Source organism: Gobio gobio (assembly GCF_949357685.1).
Source record: "Gobio gobio genome assembly, chromosome: 20".
Classification (NCBI taxonomy): Eukaryota; Metazoa; Chordata; class Actinopteri; order Cypriniformes; family Gobionidae; genus Gobio; species Gobio gobio.
This window is the reverse complement of record NC_137113.1, coordinates 37,540,890-37,558,033: the sequence shown is the minus strand read 5'-3', so window position 1 is coordinate 37,558,033 and position 17,144 is coordinate 37,540,890. Positions and strand designations below refer to the sequence as shown.

The 17,144-nt window shown below is 37.6% G+C and overlaps 2 protein-coding genes across 2 annotated transcripts in view; both read left to right on the top strand.

Annotated features, from left to right (window-relative positions):
- The window catches only part of sun1a (Sad1 and UNC84 domain containing 1a), a gene marked incomplete at both ends in the record, with an annotated part of 28,546 nt that extends 27,118 nt beyond the window's left edge, over window positions 1-1,428 (top strand). Inside the window, one exon of the mRNA XM_079846319.1 lies at window positions 1,312-1,428. Coding sequence (XP_079702445.1) covers window positions 1,312-1,428 — 117 coding nt within the window. The remainder of the gene's footprint in view (window positions 1-1,311) is intronic.
- Window positions 1,429-4,980: 3,552 nt separating this feature from the next.
- On the top strand, window positions 4,981-16,119 carry rac1a (Rac family small GTPase 1a). Its single transcript, XM_079801319.1, has 6 exons — window positions 4,981-5,302; window positions 5,896-5,967; window positions 6,657-6,774; window positions 7,278-7,340; window positions 9,496-9,655; window positions 14,535-16,119. The coding sequence occupies exons 1-6, from the start codon at window positions 5,268-5,270 to the stop codon at window positions 14,663-14,665; spliced, it is 579 nt and encodes a 192-aa protein (XP_079657445.1). The 5' UTR covers window positions 4,981-5,267; the 3' UTR covers window positions 14,666-16,119.
- Window positions 16,120-17,144: the final 1,025 nt, after the last annotated feature.

The following is a 17,144-nucleotide window of genomic DNA, read 5'->3' as shown; positions in this document are numbered from 1 at the left end:
CATTTTGGATTAACTTGTAAAGATTATCTGGATAGACAAAACGTGTAAGGGTTATAACTCTTTGTTGAACACAGATCTTATTTTGTGCGATTTTCTAAAAGTCTATGGGGAAAATGCATGGCTTTTCGATCGAGGGAACCCATGCGCCGCTAACTTCCGGGTTGTCCTACAAAGTGACGTCATAACTTCAGCACTCTATGTCAGCGCCGTGTGCAGGCCTACGAAAGCTTCAACTCTGGTCAGCGGAATTCAATGAAGTTGCGTCGTCCATATTTTTTTTACGGCCTATTGTCCGAACCAGTTAAAACTATAGGTTGAAACAAACCAAAATGCAGTCACATGACAACATCCACATGACTCATTGGCCATGGCGTATTTCCTAAACTGCTATTCGATTGGTCAGAATTTACGTGTGGCAAAATTCCAACAGAAGAGGAAAAGCCAGCAAACAACACAGAGACAACACAACTATGGAGAGACGACTGCGCGGGCTGGTTTTGTCCCTGGCCATAATCTATTACATTGTTTGTATACACCACAATATGCAAACAATACATTTCTATAATGAAGCGCGGATGCGGCTTGAAAACAACGTTCTAATGCACTGCAAACGGCGAGCGAGCGTCGCTCGTCACTTCAAGCGGAGGCGTGCATTAATTCTTCTTAACTCTGACATGCTATATCTTCCGAAAATTTCTATGAGGCTCCGCACCTCCTCACCACTCCAAGTTTGTCCGCGAGCTGCCATGCTAAAGTGCAAACTGTCAAAAACACTTTTTCATCCCATAATGCACAGCGCAGCTGACTACGGCAGCTGGTTTAGTCCAAAAATGATCAGTACTTTTTGCAGTTGGGTCTGTTCGAGGTCGGATCACGTTCTCACCACAAACAAACCGCTCCAGAGTTCGTTTGAAAGCGTACCGAGACCACCTCTTCAAGGAGGTTTCGGTACGCTTGTTTGGTCCGCTTTTGGTGCACACCCGAGTGCGATTTTGCTGCTTTCACACCTGACCAAACGAACTCTAGTACGATTCAACCGAACTAAATGAGGCAGGTGTGAAAGCGCCCTTAAAAACCAGGGCACTATTCAATACCATTACAAGGTTGGGAAGTGCCAGGAAATAACTCTGGCTGAAAGAAGAAAGTCATATACTCTTACAATGGCTTGAGAGAGTAAATTATGGGATTTTTTTTTTTTTTTTTTTGGTTGAACTATTCCTTTAAGTCACCATGAAATCCGAATTGACACTGGAATTTTGCGGTATTTATGATAAATGATGTATAAAATTCTGTATCTCTGTCTTCCTCAAGGAGGACATGACACAAGCTTTTCAGATCATTGAGATGAGAGTGCTGTCTAACTGGGGTCATCCTGAATACACTTGCATATACCGTTTCCGGGTGCACGGGAAGCTTGTTGATGAATGACTTGCAAGCACTTGGGACATTATGAACTCCTGACAATTTGTCACTCATGCACTGAAAAAAAGAGGAATGGAGTCACACTTGAGAAACGAATAATGTGCCATAGCGCTACACTGTTAATATACGATTGCATGCTGGTACATGTACTGCTAGGCCTCAGGGCCAGACTCAGCACTTGCAATCTTGTCTCACTCTGATGCATCACACCGTTTCCACTTTTGTCACTCATCAGGGTTATGCTTTTTTTCCCTTTTTTTTGGAGTTTATTATTATTATTATTATTATTATTATTATTATTATTATTATTATTATTATTATTTATATCTGTTAGAATTCCAGTAAAAAATGAATGACAATTCTACAAACAAACCGGTGAAGAATGTATTTTTAGACTACATGTACATTTTGTTAAGTTCTTCAGTTTTGTGCTGCTTTTTCTTTTTTCTTTTCTTTTTTTTTTTTGCTAGCTGATATGTGCCCTATTTAAGTATGGCTAGATAAATAACTATTTATTTTTGTGTATTTAAGTTGATATAGATGTTTGGATTGAGTATTTTTGTAAATGCTTTTCATGATCTTTATGCAAAGGATTTTGTAATTGCCATGTGATAGGTTGGCTTTTCAAATAAAATTCTATTTTTTATTATTTTAAAAAAGGATTGGGTGCATTTTATTATTGTTGATGAGGCGGAGCAGTCATTTGACAAACGGGGAAAAAAAGAGAACAGCCTACTTATAGAGTGCTGATAAAGAAATAATTTCTGATAATATCTGATCAACAAAAGAGAGAATTGGTTATGATGTGTGCAGCATTTGTATTTTTAAACAAGTGCTCTAAACAGTAGACATGCACTAAGAGGACTTGGATAGACTGAGACTTTTTAATGTTCTACGTCAAAAATGAAACCTTTCCTTCATCCTCCACTAAATGTATTCCCAAAATATCATTTATTAATGTAATTTGTTAGTTAACCCTATAAAGTCTATTGGATCATATTCGATACGTGTCTTTTAAATGATCAGCGTGATCTCAACTTTGCTGAAAAACCTGTTGTACACAATCAACACATGCCTTCTGTCATCTCATTGATAGTTTTAATTTTTTTTTTTAATTAAAATTAGTTTTAGTATAATTGTAATAAAGTGAAATCTTTTATAAAGTAAACAATAATACATTTTATATTATTTTTAGACTGATATTTACTGGGGAGAAGCAACTATGGTTTACTTGATTACTAATATTTTTTCTAGTTTGTTCAAATCAGGCTTTTAAGGAACATTTCAATCAACAATGTATTACATTAAATTATATATTTTGCCCCTGCCATCATAAAATAGCTTTCATCATAAAACCAAGATTTTTAATATAATCTTACTAAAACATATTACTGGGAAGAGTGACAACTGATATTTAGGTAACACAATAAGATTTCATTAGTTAACATGAGCTAATAATGAAATGAACAGCATTAATTATTTTCAACATTTACTAATACATTATTAAATCAAATGTATTTGTTAATATAATTTAATACTGTCAACTAGCGTGAACAAACATTAAATAGCTGTATTTTTGTTCATTAACATTAACAAAGTTTAACTAAAGTATTGCTCATGATTTAACCTTATTGTAAAATGTTACCGATATTTATATGCATTTTATGTAAGTATGCTTCTATATTGATATAAAAATCTCATTGATTTACATTACAGGCTATTTAAAAAAAAAAGAGATTCAATGTACCATATTTTTTGCTCCGTTTGGGTCTGACTAAAACTGTTTTTCTTCGAGCGTGAACACCATATACTATATGAGCCATAAAAGCCTGATGTATCAAATTAGGCTATACAAAACATTAAATATATGCAAACTTTTTATATATATGTTTTATCTAAAGGTTCAATAAACTTCCATTTCAAAACAATTATTTACAGTTATTTCATATGGCAAGCTTTACCGAGTTAAAAAGTCTAAAACTAAAACATTTTTCTAATTCAAGGCATGAAAGTTTTGCTAATATTTGAAAATGCAATACCGCTGACCTAGAACTGTCTCTGGTTTAGGTGCATGTGAGACGTAAAATGTTACTAGTAACTAAAAATAAGCACTAGTTCTATTTTTTCCTAAGTTAAGTATAATTCAATTAATTTATAATAAAATTCTAGACACTATTGGAATAAGTACTAGTATCTAATAAGTACTACAAGTAGCATGAAAATAGATACTAGTTCATTTTCAGTTGAGTCCTGCACTCCCGCGGGACCAGATTTGATGGCCGAGTGCTAAGGTACTCGTGTGTGTGTGTGTGTGTGTGTGTGTGTGTGTGTGTGTGCGGGTTGCAGAAAAATGAAACTATTCGCGGGGCTCCCGCAAAAAAGAAATATCTAAAGAATATCTAAAAACAAATAAATTGTTTTTCATCAACTGCACAAAAGCAACAAGAACAACTATCTGTCCGGTGCAGGTCTCTTGTGTTAAGGATTACCCAGATAACAATATTTGGTTCCCAGAACGTTATGGGAACGTTAGTTTCTGGTTCTCAGAACAGACATCCTAACTTTCTCTATTGGTTAGCCAGGAAAGTTTTCTTTAAATAAATAGAACGTTCACTGTTGGTTTGGAGAACGTTCCACTAACCTTCCCAGAACGTTCTCGGAACATTCCCAGAACTTTCCCCTGTCTTATTTTGAACTTATTTAATCAATAGAAATAATTCAAGCACATAAACCTTCATTTGGAGGATTAAATTAGATTGAATTTATGCATTAATATGTACGATTTCGTAACTTGTACCACTGACACTGTACTACAACCAGGTTTTACGTTTAAGTTACAAATAACACAATATGGGGTTTTAAAATATGAATTTTATTCACAGACATTAAAAAATAAATAAAGATTACATTAACTGGGATAACATTGCATTATTGTCTTACCACTGAATTAAAGGGATGTAGCCTATTTCTCTCTTTGGGTCAGTAAACAAAAACTTCTCGGTTAACATCATGTTGTCTTCAATTACGAGTCAAAGCTCTTTGAAATAACACTATTTACACTCGTATATTTATTCATTATAACTTATTATTCAATAAAGATCGATAAACTAATGTTAGTCAGTCGGTAAAAACGAAATGACCGTTAATTTTTAAATTATGCGAGTTCGCGTCTTTCTGTGGAAGACAGAAGAAAGCGTGTGCTGGAGAAGCGCGCGCAGATCAGAGGTGCGCAGTAACGAAATATACAAATAAACCCACGCCACGTATATATTGTAAAAAATAAAATCTAAAAATAACCTGCTGGGAACGTTATGGGAAGGTTCTCTTTAGGTTATAAAATAAACCCCAAAAATAACCTGCAAGGAACGTTCTCTTTAGTTTACAAAAACACAACCAATTGAGAACATTGGTTCCCCACAAAACTAACCAAACGGGAACCATAGAATGGGAACGTTAGGGGAACGTTCTGTGTTTACTATGTAAATATTAAAACGGCTTGCCATAGACGTAGAGCCGCTCCAGTCCATCAGGAGGCAGCAGAGAGTGTTTTTATTGTTCGGGACGGGACGGGATATGTGTGTGTGCAGACCGGGATCTGAGATTTTAGGGTGGTGGCTGTTTGTTTAACTGGAGCAGCAACAACAGCAGCAAATGCGCTGGAATGCGGTCGGCTAGCTAACTTTACTCCGTCGAGTTTAAGCGAAATTTCACATAATCGTTCAACTTTTATCGACTCCGCTCTTGTTTTGTGCGTGTTGAATTTTGAGAGCGGGTTATCCCGGTCAGAGCTTTTATTGATTCATTCACAGATAAAGCTAGCGGGATAGCGCGCTAAGTGAACACAGATGCAGGCCATAAAGTGTGTGGTCGTCGGGGACGGGTGAGTTGACCCCTATTTTCAGTATTTATGTTTGTTGTGGGATAAAGTTGTACACGTACTAGTCGTTTCTTGGGTTGCTCTCTTGTGTGTTAAGGTTAGGTAACTTGAGGGCCTTTGATTTGGGAACTTTTGTGCGTCTTTTTAGCTCACATATTTTTTTAAAAGCGCATTTCCCACTTTATTTTGTGCCAGCAAAAATACTTATGAATGTCTCCTAGACTTAAGCTTTTTAAACGTCCGTGTAGACTGGAGTCACTGTTTTATCAGCGTTGTTCATTGTTACTAAACTAGCCCTTCCCTGAGTTTCCTTTAAATGTTACGTCATGCATATACAGTAAACTTTAATGTCTTAATGTGTGGGAGTGCTGCAATGATTCACGAAGTCAACCAAACCCACTTTTATTATTCGTATGAGTAACAATGTCATGTTTGTTTAAAATAGTCGTTTGCCCGGTTTCATTTTCATATGGAAATAAATCATTGTTTAGCTGGAAAGCAATTATAGGAGATTACATTAGTTTATTATAAATTTAGTTTATATTACATCACTAGATGTAAAAGTGATTTGAGATGTTTGTTTGTTTTCCCCTCAGGGCTGTGGGAAAAACATGCCTTCTGATCAGCTACACCACCAATGCTTTTCCTGGGGAGTACATTCCCACTGTGTAAGCCGACCTCGCTCTTCCCCTGAGTTTCCTAAAGGCACAGTTTAGCCAAAAAGGAAAATTGTCATTTTCTCTCTATTTGGTTACTTGCCATCATTTGGCAAGTTTGTTTCCGCCACAGAATATTTGTTAGATAAGATAATTGTGACTTTTACTTCACGATTTCAGGTTTACATCTTTACTTTTTTTCAATTGCGTGTTATAAAGTCAGAATTGCGAGTTTAATATTCTGACTTATTTTCTTGCAATTGTGAGTATATCTCGCAATTCTGACTTAATTTGTCAGAAGTGTGTGAGAAACTCACAATTACGAGTTATAAATCTCACAATTCTGACTTTATATCATGCAATTCTGAGGGAAGTCTGAATTGTGAGAGTCGCAATTACCTTTTTAATTTTTTATTCTCTGCCGGAAACAAGCTTCCATAGTAAACGGCCCCTTGCATGAGTATTAAATATAATATACGGATTTTTAATTTGATCTAATTTATTTTACAATAACTGTATATTATTTTCAATAGTAAATATATTACAATGCTATACATAAGTCAAATTAATTTTTCTGTTTCTTTCTAAATCCTGGTCTTATTGTGCTTGTTTCGGCTGTGCATGTTATTCTGAAAAAAGGATAAAAAAAATCTTTTAATATTTTCAGTGTCTCTAAACCAATGCTATTAACTTTCATTTAGGTTTGATAATTATTCTGCCAATGTGATGGTCGATGGAAAGCCGGTGAACCTGGGATTGTGGGATACAGCAGGGCAGGAGGATTACGACAGGCTTCGACCGCTTTCTTACCCTCAGACGGTACAGTCATAATAATAGAGCTAAAACAATATTATTTGTTTTCTGGACCTTATTATAAATTTTGCTACAGCCAAGCAAGAGTTTCGACTCTTTGCCTGAAGTCTTGAGACCAGGAAGGATCTCAACTAGTTTGAAGACTTAGGAAGTGTAATAAACACTAAGCCTTAGGACGGTGAAATGTTTAAAAATAGCCCAGGTCTTGATTCCTGCAAGGCTAAAGTGTTTTCTTATATGCTGCTCAGAGCATTAATGACAGCTCTGTGTTGCCGTTGTCTTTCTTACTAAGGCTGTGAGAGTGAATGGCTCAATTGTTTGCCGTTGTCGTTTAGGCACAAACCTCACTGTGTTTGAGAAACAAGTGGAGTCAATTTACAGATCATTAATGCAACAGTCTAGTCAATTCTGTGTTTTACAGATAGACAGATAATTCTAAAAGAAAAGAGTTGAACATTAGATGGCATGAAAGGAGGGTTTTGTCTGATTTGTGTTTTTCTTTTTTATAGGACGTGTTCTTGATCTGTTTCTCTCTTGTGAGTCCAGCCTCGTTTGAGAACGTCCGTGCCAAGGTAAGCAAGCCCTCAGATATTTAGTTGTTTAAGTCGATGTAGACTACTTTCGAAATTATCGCAATGAATGGAAAAGAGGAAGAAGCTCTAAGAATAGTATGTCTGGCTTGACCGATTGAGCAAATGTGGTTTCAAAGCCTCAAAATAGCATGTTGATGCTGTAATGAAGCAAACAGAAGTTCCTTTTAATCTTCTGTGTCTGCAAAATGTCAATTTCAAAGGATCAAGTGACATTTGCCGTTGTTGGTAGCGAGGAGGGTTGTGGTGTTTATCCACAGGTAAAACATAGGTTAGGTTTGGAAATGGCACACCAACATGCTATTACTATTTGTAGAGCAGTGTTTCCCCTACCATTGTTTTGAGGGGGCGCCCCGCCCTCCCAAAACGACCCCCCGCCCCCCCTGAATGAATGACAAAAAATATTTGTCATTACGGTCGACAATAAGAATTGCCCGATGGTTCAGTGGCAGCGTTAAAGACACTCCCAGAGCTGCATCTTCACGGAAACTGATAATTTGCGCATTTTTAACCCTTGGCAATTTAAATATTCAAGCGCTCATAGACGAGAAAGTGTCTCTCTCTCATTTTGATACTCGCGAAGGGCAACAACAACACACACACACACACACACACACACGCACGGCCACGCGTCTCACAGCGCGCGAATATTCACACAAAATTATATCAAAATGACTGTCTTGTTGAGTATCATTGTAAACATAGTCGGTTAGGTCTTTTAAATGAAACGTAAACATGAAATTTGCCAGTCACCGCCAGCATTTATGGTCATTTTCACAAGTTTTAATGGTCCACAGAATATCTAAACATGCAATATATCAAAAGAAAGAACAGACCCACTGTTTTATTCCAGCTTCATATATTATTTTTTTTAATCAACACTTGAATGTTGCAAGTTTCATGAAAAGCAACATTTTGAGCATAAAGCTGAAAAAAATCACGTTTTTGTAAAAGACTAACGTTACATCCGAACGATGAACAAAACACAGATGTTGTAGATGGAGTCCATCAACACCCCAAAGCTTGACAGTCCTATAACTCGTCCTGGGTTGACATTTCATTCAATAACATTAGGCAGTTGTGATTTATATGCTGTTTAATGGTGATGATCGCGTAATTTTACATAATGCATCTGCTTATGATAGCGCACGTTCCTTCTTCTTCGGCTGTTTTGATCAGGAGATTCTGTTCTCGTGCAGGAAATGCGCTACAGCGCCCCCTACCGTATAACAGTGAACACACATGGAAAGCCGGAAAATATCGTCATTGGCTATATAAATATTGAGATAACAAAAGATAAAAAATAAAAAAATCACTCGCTGCTCTTGACTGAATAACTTTTAATAAGGGTTAATCTGTATTTATATGCAGTGGCATATAATTTTATGCAGACTATGCAGTGATATTTTACATTTGATTACTATTTTTGTACCTGACAATCTAGTTTAGACCTACATGAAAATAACTGTTTATTTCATTTGTATATGTTTGTTCTGCTGTATTTATTTGTGCATTTGCTCATAATTTGATTATTTGTTCTTATTTTATTACTGATGGTCTTTAACAATATAAAAAAAAAATATGAGTTAGGATATTAGTTTTTAGAGTCATAACCTTATATATTAAGCTTATATGGCTCAAAAACAATACTAGGCCTATTTTATTTTATTTGTGTTTTTTTTTTTTGTGGTGGGGTCAGTGAAAATTCTGACAGGGCAAGTAAAAATTTTAACCCCCCGAAAAAAATCCTTAGCATTGAGCCCTGAAATATATTCCCCCCCAAAAAAAACAACAACAACAACAAAAAAACACGGATTTGCGTGTAGTAACTTTAATGGTAAAAATGTAAAAATGCAATGGAGAAGGTGACGAACCTAAACAGGCAAAAATTAGGTTTTTTTTCTTAAAAGCAACAAAATCCAGAGCAACAACTCAAGCAAAGCCAACCTCTGTTGTGTTGTAAATAGTTGTGTGATGTATAAATAAATGTTGTTTATATTTATTACACTAGTAGTAAAAACCCCCCAAAGCTGTAAACCTAGGGGAAACACTGAAGAGTATAGTGTATGTGTATTGTGCAAATTTTCTCTACGCTTGAATGAGTTGCATTCAATGTCTGTTGTGATTTCTTCAACAGTGGTATCCAGAGGTCAGACATCATTGCCCCAACACTCCCATAATTCTCGTTGGGACTAAGCTTGATCTGAGAGATGACAAGGACACCATTGAAAAGTTGAAAGAGAAGAAGCTCACTCCCATCACCTACCCTCAAGGCCTCGCTATGGCCAAAGAAATAGGTCAGCACTTCAGTATTAATACACTGGCCTTTGAATGCATTTTTGAATTGTCTTTACACGTGGATGTTAGGGCTGGGTTAGTCTCGCGTAGCCAGACCTTATGACTGACGGCAGAAGGTCTGGACTCCATCGTAGCTTTCATTGCTCAAGGGCTGCCCGTTTTGGGGCGTGAAAATGTAAAGTCGATGTCCCTGCAATAACAGACTGGGGATCTATAAATTATTGATTCATAAACGTTGTTCAAGTTCACTGCAACAATGGAGCCGTGAACGTCACAAACGTTTGAAAATCCAGCATTTAGTTGATCCTGGTAAGCGCTCATTGTCACAGTTGTAAACACAACTGCATTATTCCATGAGGGAGTTTGGTGTCACGTCATTTGTTTCTAGGCGAACCGTTAAAGAGCGCAACAGGCACGTCTCGTGGACATCCGGTAGAATTCAACCAATCAGATGACGACTTCGAAACTCCTGAAGCGTTTTCAGATAAGTGTGCCATATGCATTGCCAATGGCCCGTGGGTGTGACGTCTGAGGTTGAGACTAGGGCTGGGTTGACAATATCAATTAATTAATTTTATTTAATCATTTTTATATCGATTCTTAATTTCCAAAATCGATCTTTTAGTCTATGCAGTTTTCAGTTGACTTCATGTCACTAAACATTATTTGTAGCATGTCTACCATCCAGTAATCGCAATAAGCTTTGTGCTTGGATGACTTCTATGAATGTTCTGATCTAATCTGACTTGTAATGTTTGATTAAATCATAATCATACACTGTTTGTTCGTTGGCCAGAGGAGAACTGGCACCCTGACTGAGCCTGGTTTCTCCCAAGGTTTTTTTTTCTCCATTCTGTCACCTGATGGCGTTTTGTTTCCTTGCCACCGTTGCCTCTTTTGGCTTGCTTAGTTGGGGACTAAATATTCAACTATATTACTGATCCGCCCGCATTGACACTATGATAATTGAACTGAGCTGGACGATGACATCACTGTTTCCTCCAGAGCGGCTGTATTCTGTTGCATTATTTTCCTGTCATCACTGTGCACAATCGGCATTGTAAAAAGCGCTATATAAATAAAGGCGACTTGAATTGCTTTATTTGGATGGAGATAGTCTCAGCTTTCAGATTGTCAATTTTATCACAATTCAATGATTGGATACTATGGATAATCTCTTCCTCTTTACTACTAGTTATAGCACAAAATAAACATTCATGGATGTCAATAGGTATGTTGAAAGATACAGTACAACTTAATGAAATCCATATCATTGCTCAATGTTTGTTTCAACTGTGGGAAGACGTCACTAAAACCGCTAAAATCACGTAACTAGGACTGCCCCCTAAAAGTCGACTAAAGCTAGTGTTACTGAGTGTTAACACCAGATGCGATTTACGTGAATAAATTGCGCTATTCGCGCGTAGTTGGACGCTTGAACATTTTGAGTTTATTCGCTTCATTCGTGCCTGACATTCACTTCACAAAATGTGAATCTGTGAAATGGCTGACATGGATTGTTTTAAAATATTTTTTTTTTACAATTTGCTGGCTTTAGCTAGCTTGTAGTCTATATATATATATATATCTTACCAGACTGTCCAACCTCCTCACTCACTTTCTTCCAAGCAAGATCCCTTTTATTCGTGTTTCTTTAAAGTAGGAAGGTGTATAGTACAGCTCCGGGTATCACATATGATTTTGTCCTCATTGTTGTCACTACCAGAGCAAGCTCCTGATTGGTTAACATGGCACAAATATCCGCAAAGTTCAGATTCCGCGTCAAGCGCTCAATTCAGACGAATTGCGCCGCAGAATGTCTACTTGCGTCTTTGCATTGACTTAACATGTAAATCACTCACTCTTACAGCTTCATTCGCGTCTGGTGTGAACGCACCATTATACTTTCCGCGAGTGCGCTAGGGTCCGTGACATAAAAATCGCCATCGGAGGGTGTGTGTGGAGGCTCTTTGCGGACATCCGCGTGCCTCCCATTTTTGGTAAAAAATAAAAATTCTGTCATTAATTACTCACCCTCATGTCGTTCCAAACCTATAAGACCTTCGTTCTTCTTCAGAACACATTAAGATATTTTTGATGAATTCAGGGAGCTTTCTGACCCCCAGCATTGAAGGCCCTCAAGGAAGAGAAGAAATTATTGAATAAAGGTGTTTTTTTTTTGTTTGTTTTTTTGTACAGTATTCTCGTCGCTTTATTAAACTAAAGTTAAACCACTGTCACATTGAGTATTTTAATGATGTCTTTACTACCTTTCTTGGCCTTGAAAGTGGCACTAAGTATCAGAGAGCTCTCAGATTTCATCAAAAATATCTTAATTTGTGTTCCGAAGATGAACGAAGGAATGACACAAGGGTAATTACTAACAATTTTCATTTTTGGGTGAACTAACCCTTGAAATAATTTTTCCCCTATCAGAGGAACCATGATTTCATCCAAATAGCTGTTGTAGCCAAGGAGACTCAATGTTTAATGCAAGAAATGCAGTCTAAAGCCCAAAGTATACTTCGGCCCTCTGCGCTCCACGACTGTCTGTGTGATGTGGAGTCCACTAGGTGACAATACGCACAGTTGTGATGTACTGTGCAGTAGTCGAAGAAGAGTGCGTAAAGAGTGCTACAAAACTAAACAAAGCAGCATATCCTCCATTGTTTTGGGTCTTGTTCTAAAGTTTGCATGCAATGACGGGATCCACTAGCCTGACAAGCCAGACCCACATCAAGATGTTGGGTCTGGAAATTCACCATTGACAGGGCTCAATCCGAGGGGTGGGATAAACGGTTGTCTTTCAAATTCCCTCTGCACGCCATTGGATAGCGCCATGACCGCCACAACCAATCAGAGCGAAGAAGGTGAAGCCGAGCTAACGTTAGTAGGGATGGGCATTTTTGTCAATTTCTCATTTCGATCATCGATAGGTCTCAAAAACGAGTACTCGAGTACTTGGGGGCGGGGCATGTGCAGGGGGCGGGGCTTGTCTGTCATTGAGATAATGAAAACTGTTATGAAAATGGTTGTTATAACAAATACAATTGACATGAAAACAGGTATATGAAAACATGAACATATAAAACAAAAAATAACTGCTAGATTATGATGCATAAATGTCTTTGAAAAAGAAACATCTTTTTAAAATGACCATCTCAAATAACCAAGTCAGTAATATCGAGCATTGCCTTTGAGCTGAAACTGTGAAATAACACCACCCTGCAGAGCTTGCTAGCTGGTTAATAAACTCAACCAAACGCACCCTATATCAATATTAATATGGAGATTATTATGAACCTATTACGACATAAATCAACACAAAAGGACACGAATGCGCACGTGAACTTCAGCGTGCTAGATTTGACAGGCGAAGGGTTTGAAACTGAACATTTTGAAAGCGCTCTTCCCTTAACAACGCTGATACACGGACAACGAAAGCACACAGAAACAACATTTTATTAAAATCGTGTTCTGATTATAATGCTTTGACAGATTGACTCTGCACATCATGCACTTCATTTTATTATTCATGATCGAAGTGTTTACAGACATCACTGCGCGTTTTCAAACTCATAACGAAAAACAACTTTAAATAACTATAGGTCTACTGTTAAAAAATAAGAGACCAGTATAGCACTGCTGCATTACTAATATCAATGATTCTGAGAAAGAAATAGCCTATCTAAAAAGAATATGACCGTCTCTAAACCATCATGTCGAGCATGAAATATGCGTTTGAGCTGAAACTGAAGAGAATGAACAACAGCCGGTATAACGGCAGCGCTTTGCTAGCTTAAGCCCAACCAAACGCTTCTTATATTAGATTAATCAGATATAGACAACATAAAAGTAATCTTACAACGTGCAGCTGCAGAAAAGGACGCGAATGCGCACATGAACTTCATGCGCTAGTCTCAGTGTTCTCGCTAGTTTCTCTGTGGATCAGCTGATACACGGGGAACTAAGCACAGATCATTTACAGCATTCTAATTTCCATCTTGTTCTCATTATAATGCGATGTAGGCTATGACAGATTGGCGCTGCACATCTTGCACTAAACATTCAATGATCACAGTGATTCCAGACATCACTGCAGTGCACGCCTCAGTTTCACTTTATTTCGCCGCGGTCAGGAAGCGTGTTGTATAACGCTAACCAATCAGACCTCTGGTACCGCGCAAAACGACGCAATAACCAATAAAAAAAGAGACAAATATTTTTTTTTCAGGGCGATCATCGTTCTCATGATCGATGATCGCTGTCACATTCGAGTACTCGATTACTCGACCACTGTTGCCCATCCCTAAACGTTAGTTGATAGACTTTCGTCGTATCCGGTAGGCAAAACTACGAACATATCTTATTTCTTAAGAACGACTTCAGTGCTGTTCTTTTCTCAAAGAAAAGCTTAACTCCAAGTCTTCCAGAGTCGCCATCGCCAAAGCAGATTCAAAAGACCGTTGTTCGTCAGCTTCTTTGTTTACGAGTAGCATGCAGAACTCTCCGCAACTCTGCCGTGATGTGCCGTCATGTTAAGCCCGCCCACCGACTCAACACACACTGTGATTGGCCTGACCAGAGTTTGGTTTTTCCAGCTCTCAGGTCTACTGAGTAGACTACACTCGCGGCAAAATACATGTTCTGCTGCTAGGGTGCGTCTAGATTTCTAGGCTAGGGATCCACTACTTTTCTTCTGTAAATGGCAGGACTCATTGCTGCCCTCTAACATCTGGTAGAGTATAAAAAAAGCAATTGTACTGCGCATGTCAAACATGCTCATACTTTAAAAGCTGCGCGGACACTAAATAAAGCCTTAAGTTACCCAGCCTTAGCTGACTGGATCCACTTTGTTTTCTTTTGTTTTGCCCACAGGAGCTGTGAAGTACCTGGAGTGCTCAGCCTTAACGCAGCGCGGCCTTAAGACGGTGTTCGATGAAGCCATCCGTGCGGTCCTGTGCCCGCCTCCGGTGAAGAAGAGAAAGAGGAGGTGTTCTATCCTCTGAACTGACTGCACACACAGCAAAAGCTGCAATCTGAGCTCACCTGAGAGGAGAACAATGGAGGCAGGGATGATGGGAAATGTGTGTTGGGGAAGAAGAAACAGTCTTCAGTGTATGCATACAGATATTTCTCTCTCTCTCTTGCATTGTAATTAGAATTACGCCACTAACTAGCTGTTAAGACGTCAGAGTATTTGCTTCTGAGAGATGGGAGCAGCATTCATAGTTATTTCCCCTCGTACACTAAGAAATTCCTGCTGCCTTCTAATGATGTTCTTTATTTTCCCCTCGTCTTGATGTTAAGAAACTAAATACTCCTTTCAGTTTCTCCATCTTTGTGAGCCCATACATTTTGTTTACAATCTGCATTTTTGTAGAAAATGAATTATTGCCAAAAGTTAAACCAAGTCATGGATTTCAATTTGCTCACACTAACAATCTCTTTTTTTTTCCTAAAGGGAGGGGGTTTTAATCATGTGTACTTGCAGTAATATTGAAGGAACTATTTTACTAGAGGACAGCTGAAGAAAACACTATTGGTTCTTGTGTTATGGTTTCCATGTTGGAGAGTTTATTTTGTTTAACTGTATAAGAAACCAACCTAGTTAAATTGCCTATAATAGCTCCATTTTGTCAGCATATAGCATATTTTCACTACTGTATCTGAATATTCCTAAGGGCAGATCTCTTGTTTAATCTCTCTCTGCATTTTAGTCAGTCTGTTGGAGGAGTCTGGCAGTGTTTTATCCATTTTACAGTCCCAGTATTGTGTTTAGACTACAGATATACCAGTGCCTAGTATCAGACCAGGATTTTGTTTGAAAGATGAGCATGTCAGAAGTTTCTATATCCTAGACACTGTCATGGGGTTCTTATCCTCTAAAGATCCCCGTGAACACTGTGCTACTGCTAAACGTAGTGGATACTTGAACAGTAATTAAATTTATTTGGTGTTAGGATACAGACATCAAGTATTAAACTTATAATTGGTCTTGGTTAAAAAGAAAACGGTTGTAATTTGCCACATGGAATGTTTCATTTTGAAAATTTTGTAACAATGGCAGTTTAAATGCTTAATCATGCTTTTACTGTCTCCACTAAAACTACAATGTATTAACCTTTATGTCTGAAATAGAAACCCAATCTAAAAACATTTGTCCTTGTCTTTTGTTTTCCATGTCTGCCGAAATCATTAGTTTATCCGCGAAACGCAGCAAGTTATTTGTCTAGGTTGTGCCTAGTGTATGGCTGCACGATATTGAAGAAAATATGCAATATGATACTGCTTTAAGTATGTAAAATAAACTTCAATGATATTTAAAAACTGAAAATGATATAACCCATATGTTTCACATTCTTTCTGGGAAAAGCATTACTTCTGAAAATGAACAGCAGCGTTTTAGGATTACATAAAAAGTAATGTCACAAATCTTGACAGTCATTTTAACATCAATGTGAAAAAAGAAAAGGGAAAACTATTTAAATGCCAACAACTCTTAGCTCGACTTGGTAATATAAAGTTATATCAACCTGACAAATTAAAGTGGTCCTATACTGCCCCTCTTTGCAAGATGTACCCAGAGTGTGCATGTGAAGTTTTAGCTCAAAATACCCCACAGATAATTTTTTATAGCATGTTATGTGTCACTTTTTGAGGGTGACCGAATGCGCTGTTTTTGTGTGTTCCCTTTAAATGCAAATGAGCGGGTGCTCCCTCCCTTTCTAGAAGAGGGTGGAGCTTCAAGAGCTTGTGTTAAAGGGATAGTTCACCCAAAAATGAAAATTAGCCCATGATTTACTCACCCTCAAGTCATCCTAGGTGTATATGACATTCTTCTTTCAGACTAATAAAATCTGAGTTAAATTACAAAAGTCCAGGCTAATCCAAGCGTTATTAAAGCAGTAATAGTTAAAAAAATACATCTGTCCGTCAAATAACGTGGCTCCATGTGGCTCTGGGGTGTTAATAAAGGCCTTCTGAAGCGAATCGATGCGTTTGGGTAAGAAAAATATCCATATTGAAAACTTTATAAAGTAAAGTTTCGGCCGACCGCCTTCCCTGTTCAATTTATGGAAAAAGTGTTGAAAGGTACGCATCTTGAGTTTCACTTTCAACTTTCAACACTTTTCCATGGAAGGAAACTTGATAAAGTTTTAAATATGGATATTTTTCTTACACAAACGCATCGTTTTTGTATACAAATCAGTTAATTTTTACCTTCAATATCATAGTAAGCTAATGTAGCCTATGGCTAGGCTACAACTGACTCCCAGTTTACAGAATTAGTTAAGGGATTTGTTTTCCTTGAGAAAATTTGCCATGTATTGTACCTGATATATATACAAAATAATCAATATTGAATCGAATTGAAAGCTTGTAAATCGAAATCTAATCGAATTGTGAAATTTGTGTCACTACCCAGCCGTACTGTTCAGCCTTTTATGTTAAAACCTAGTCGGACAATGATGAAACTCAAGAACA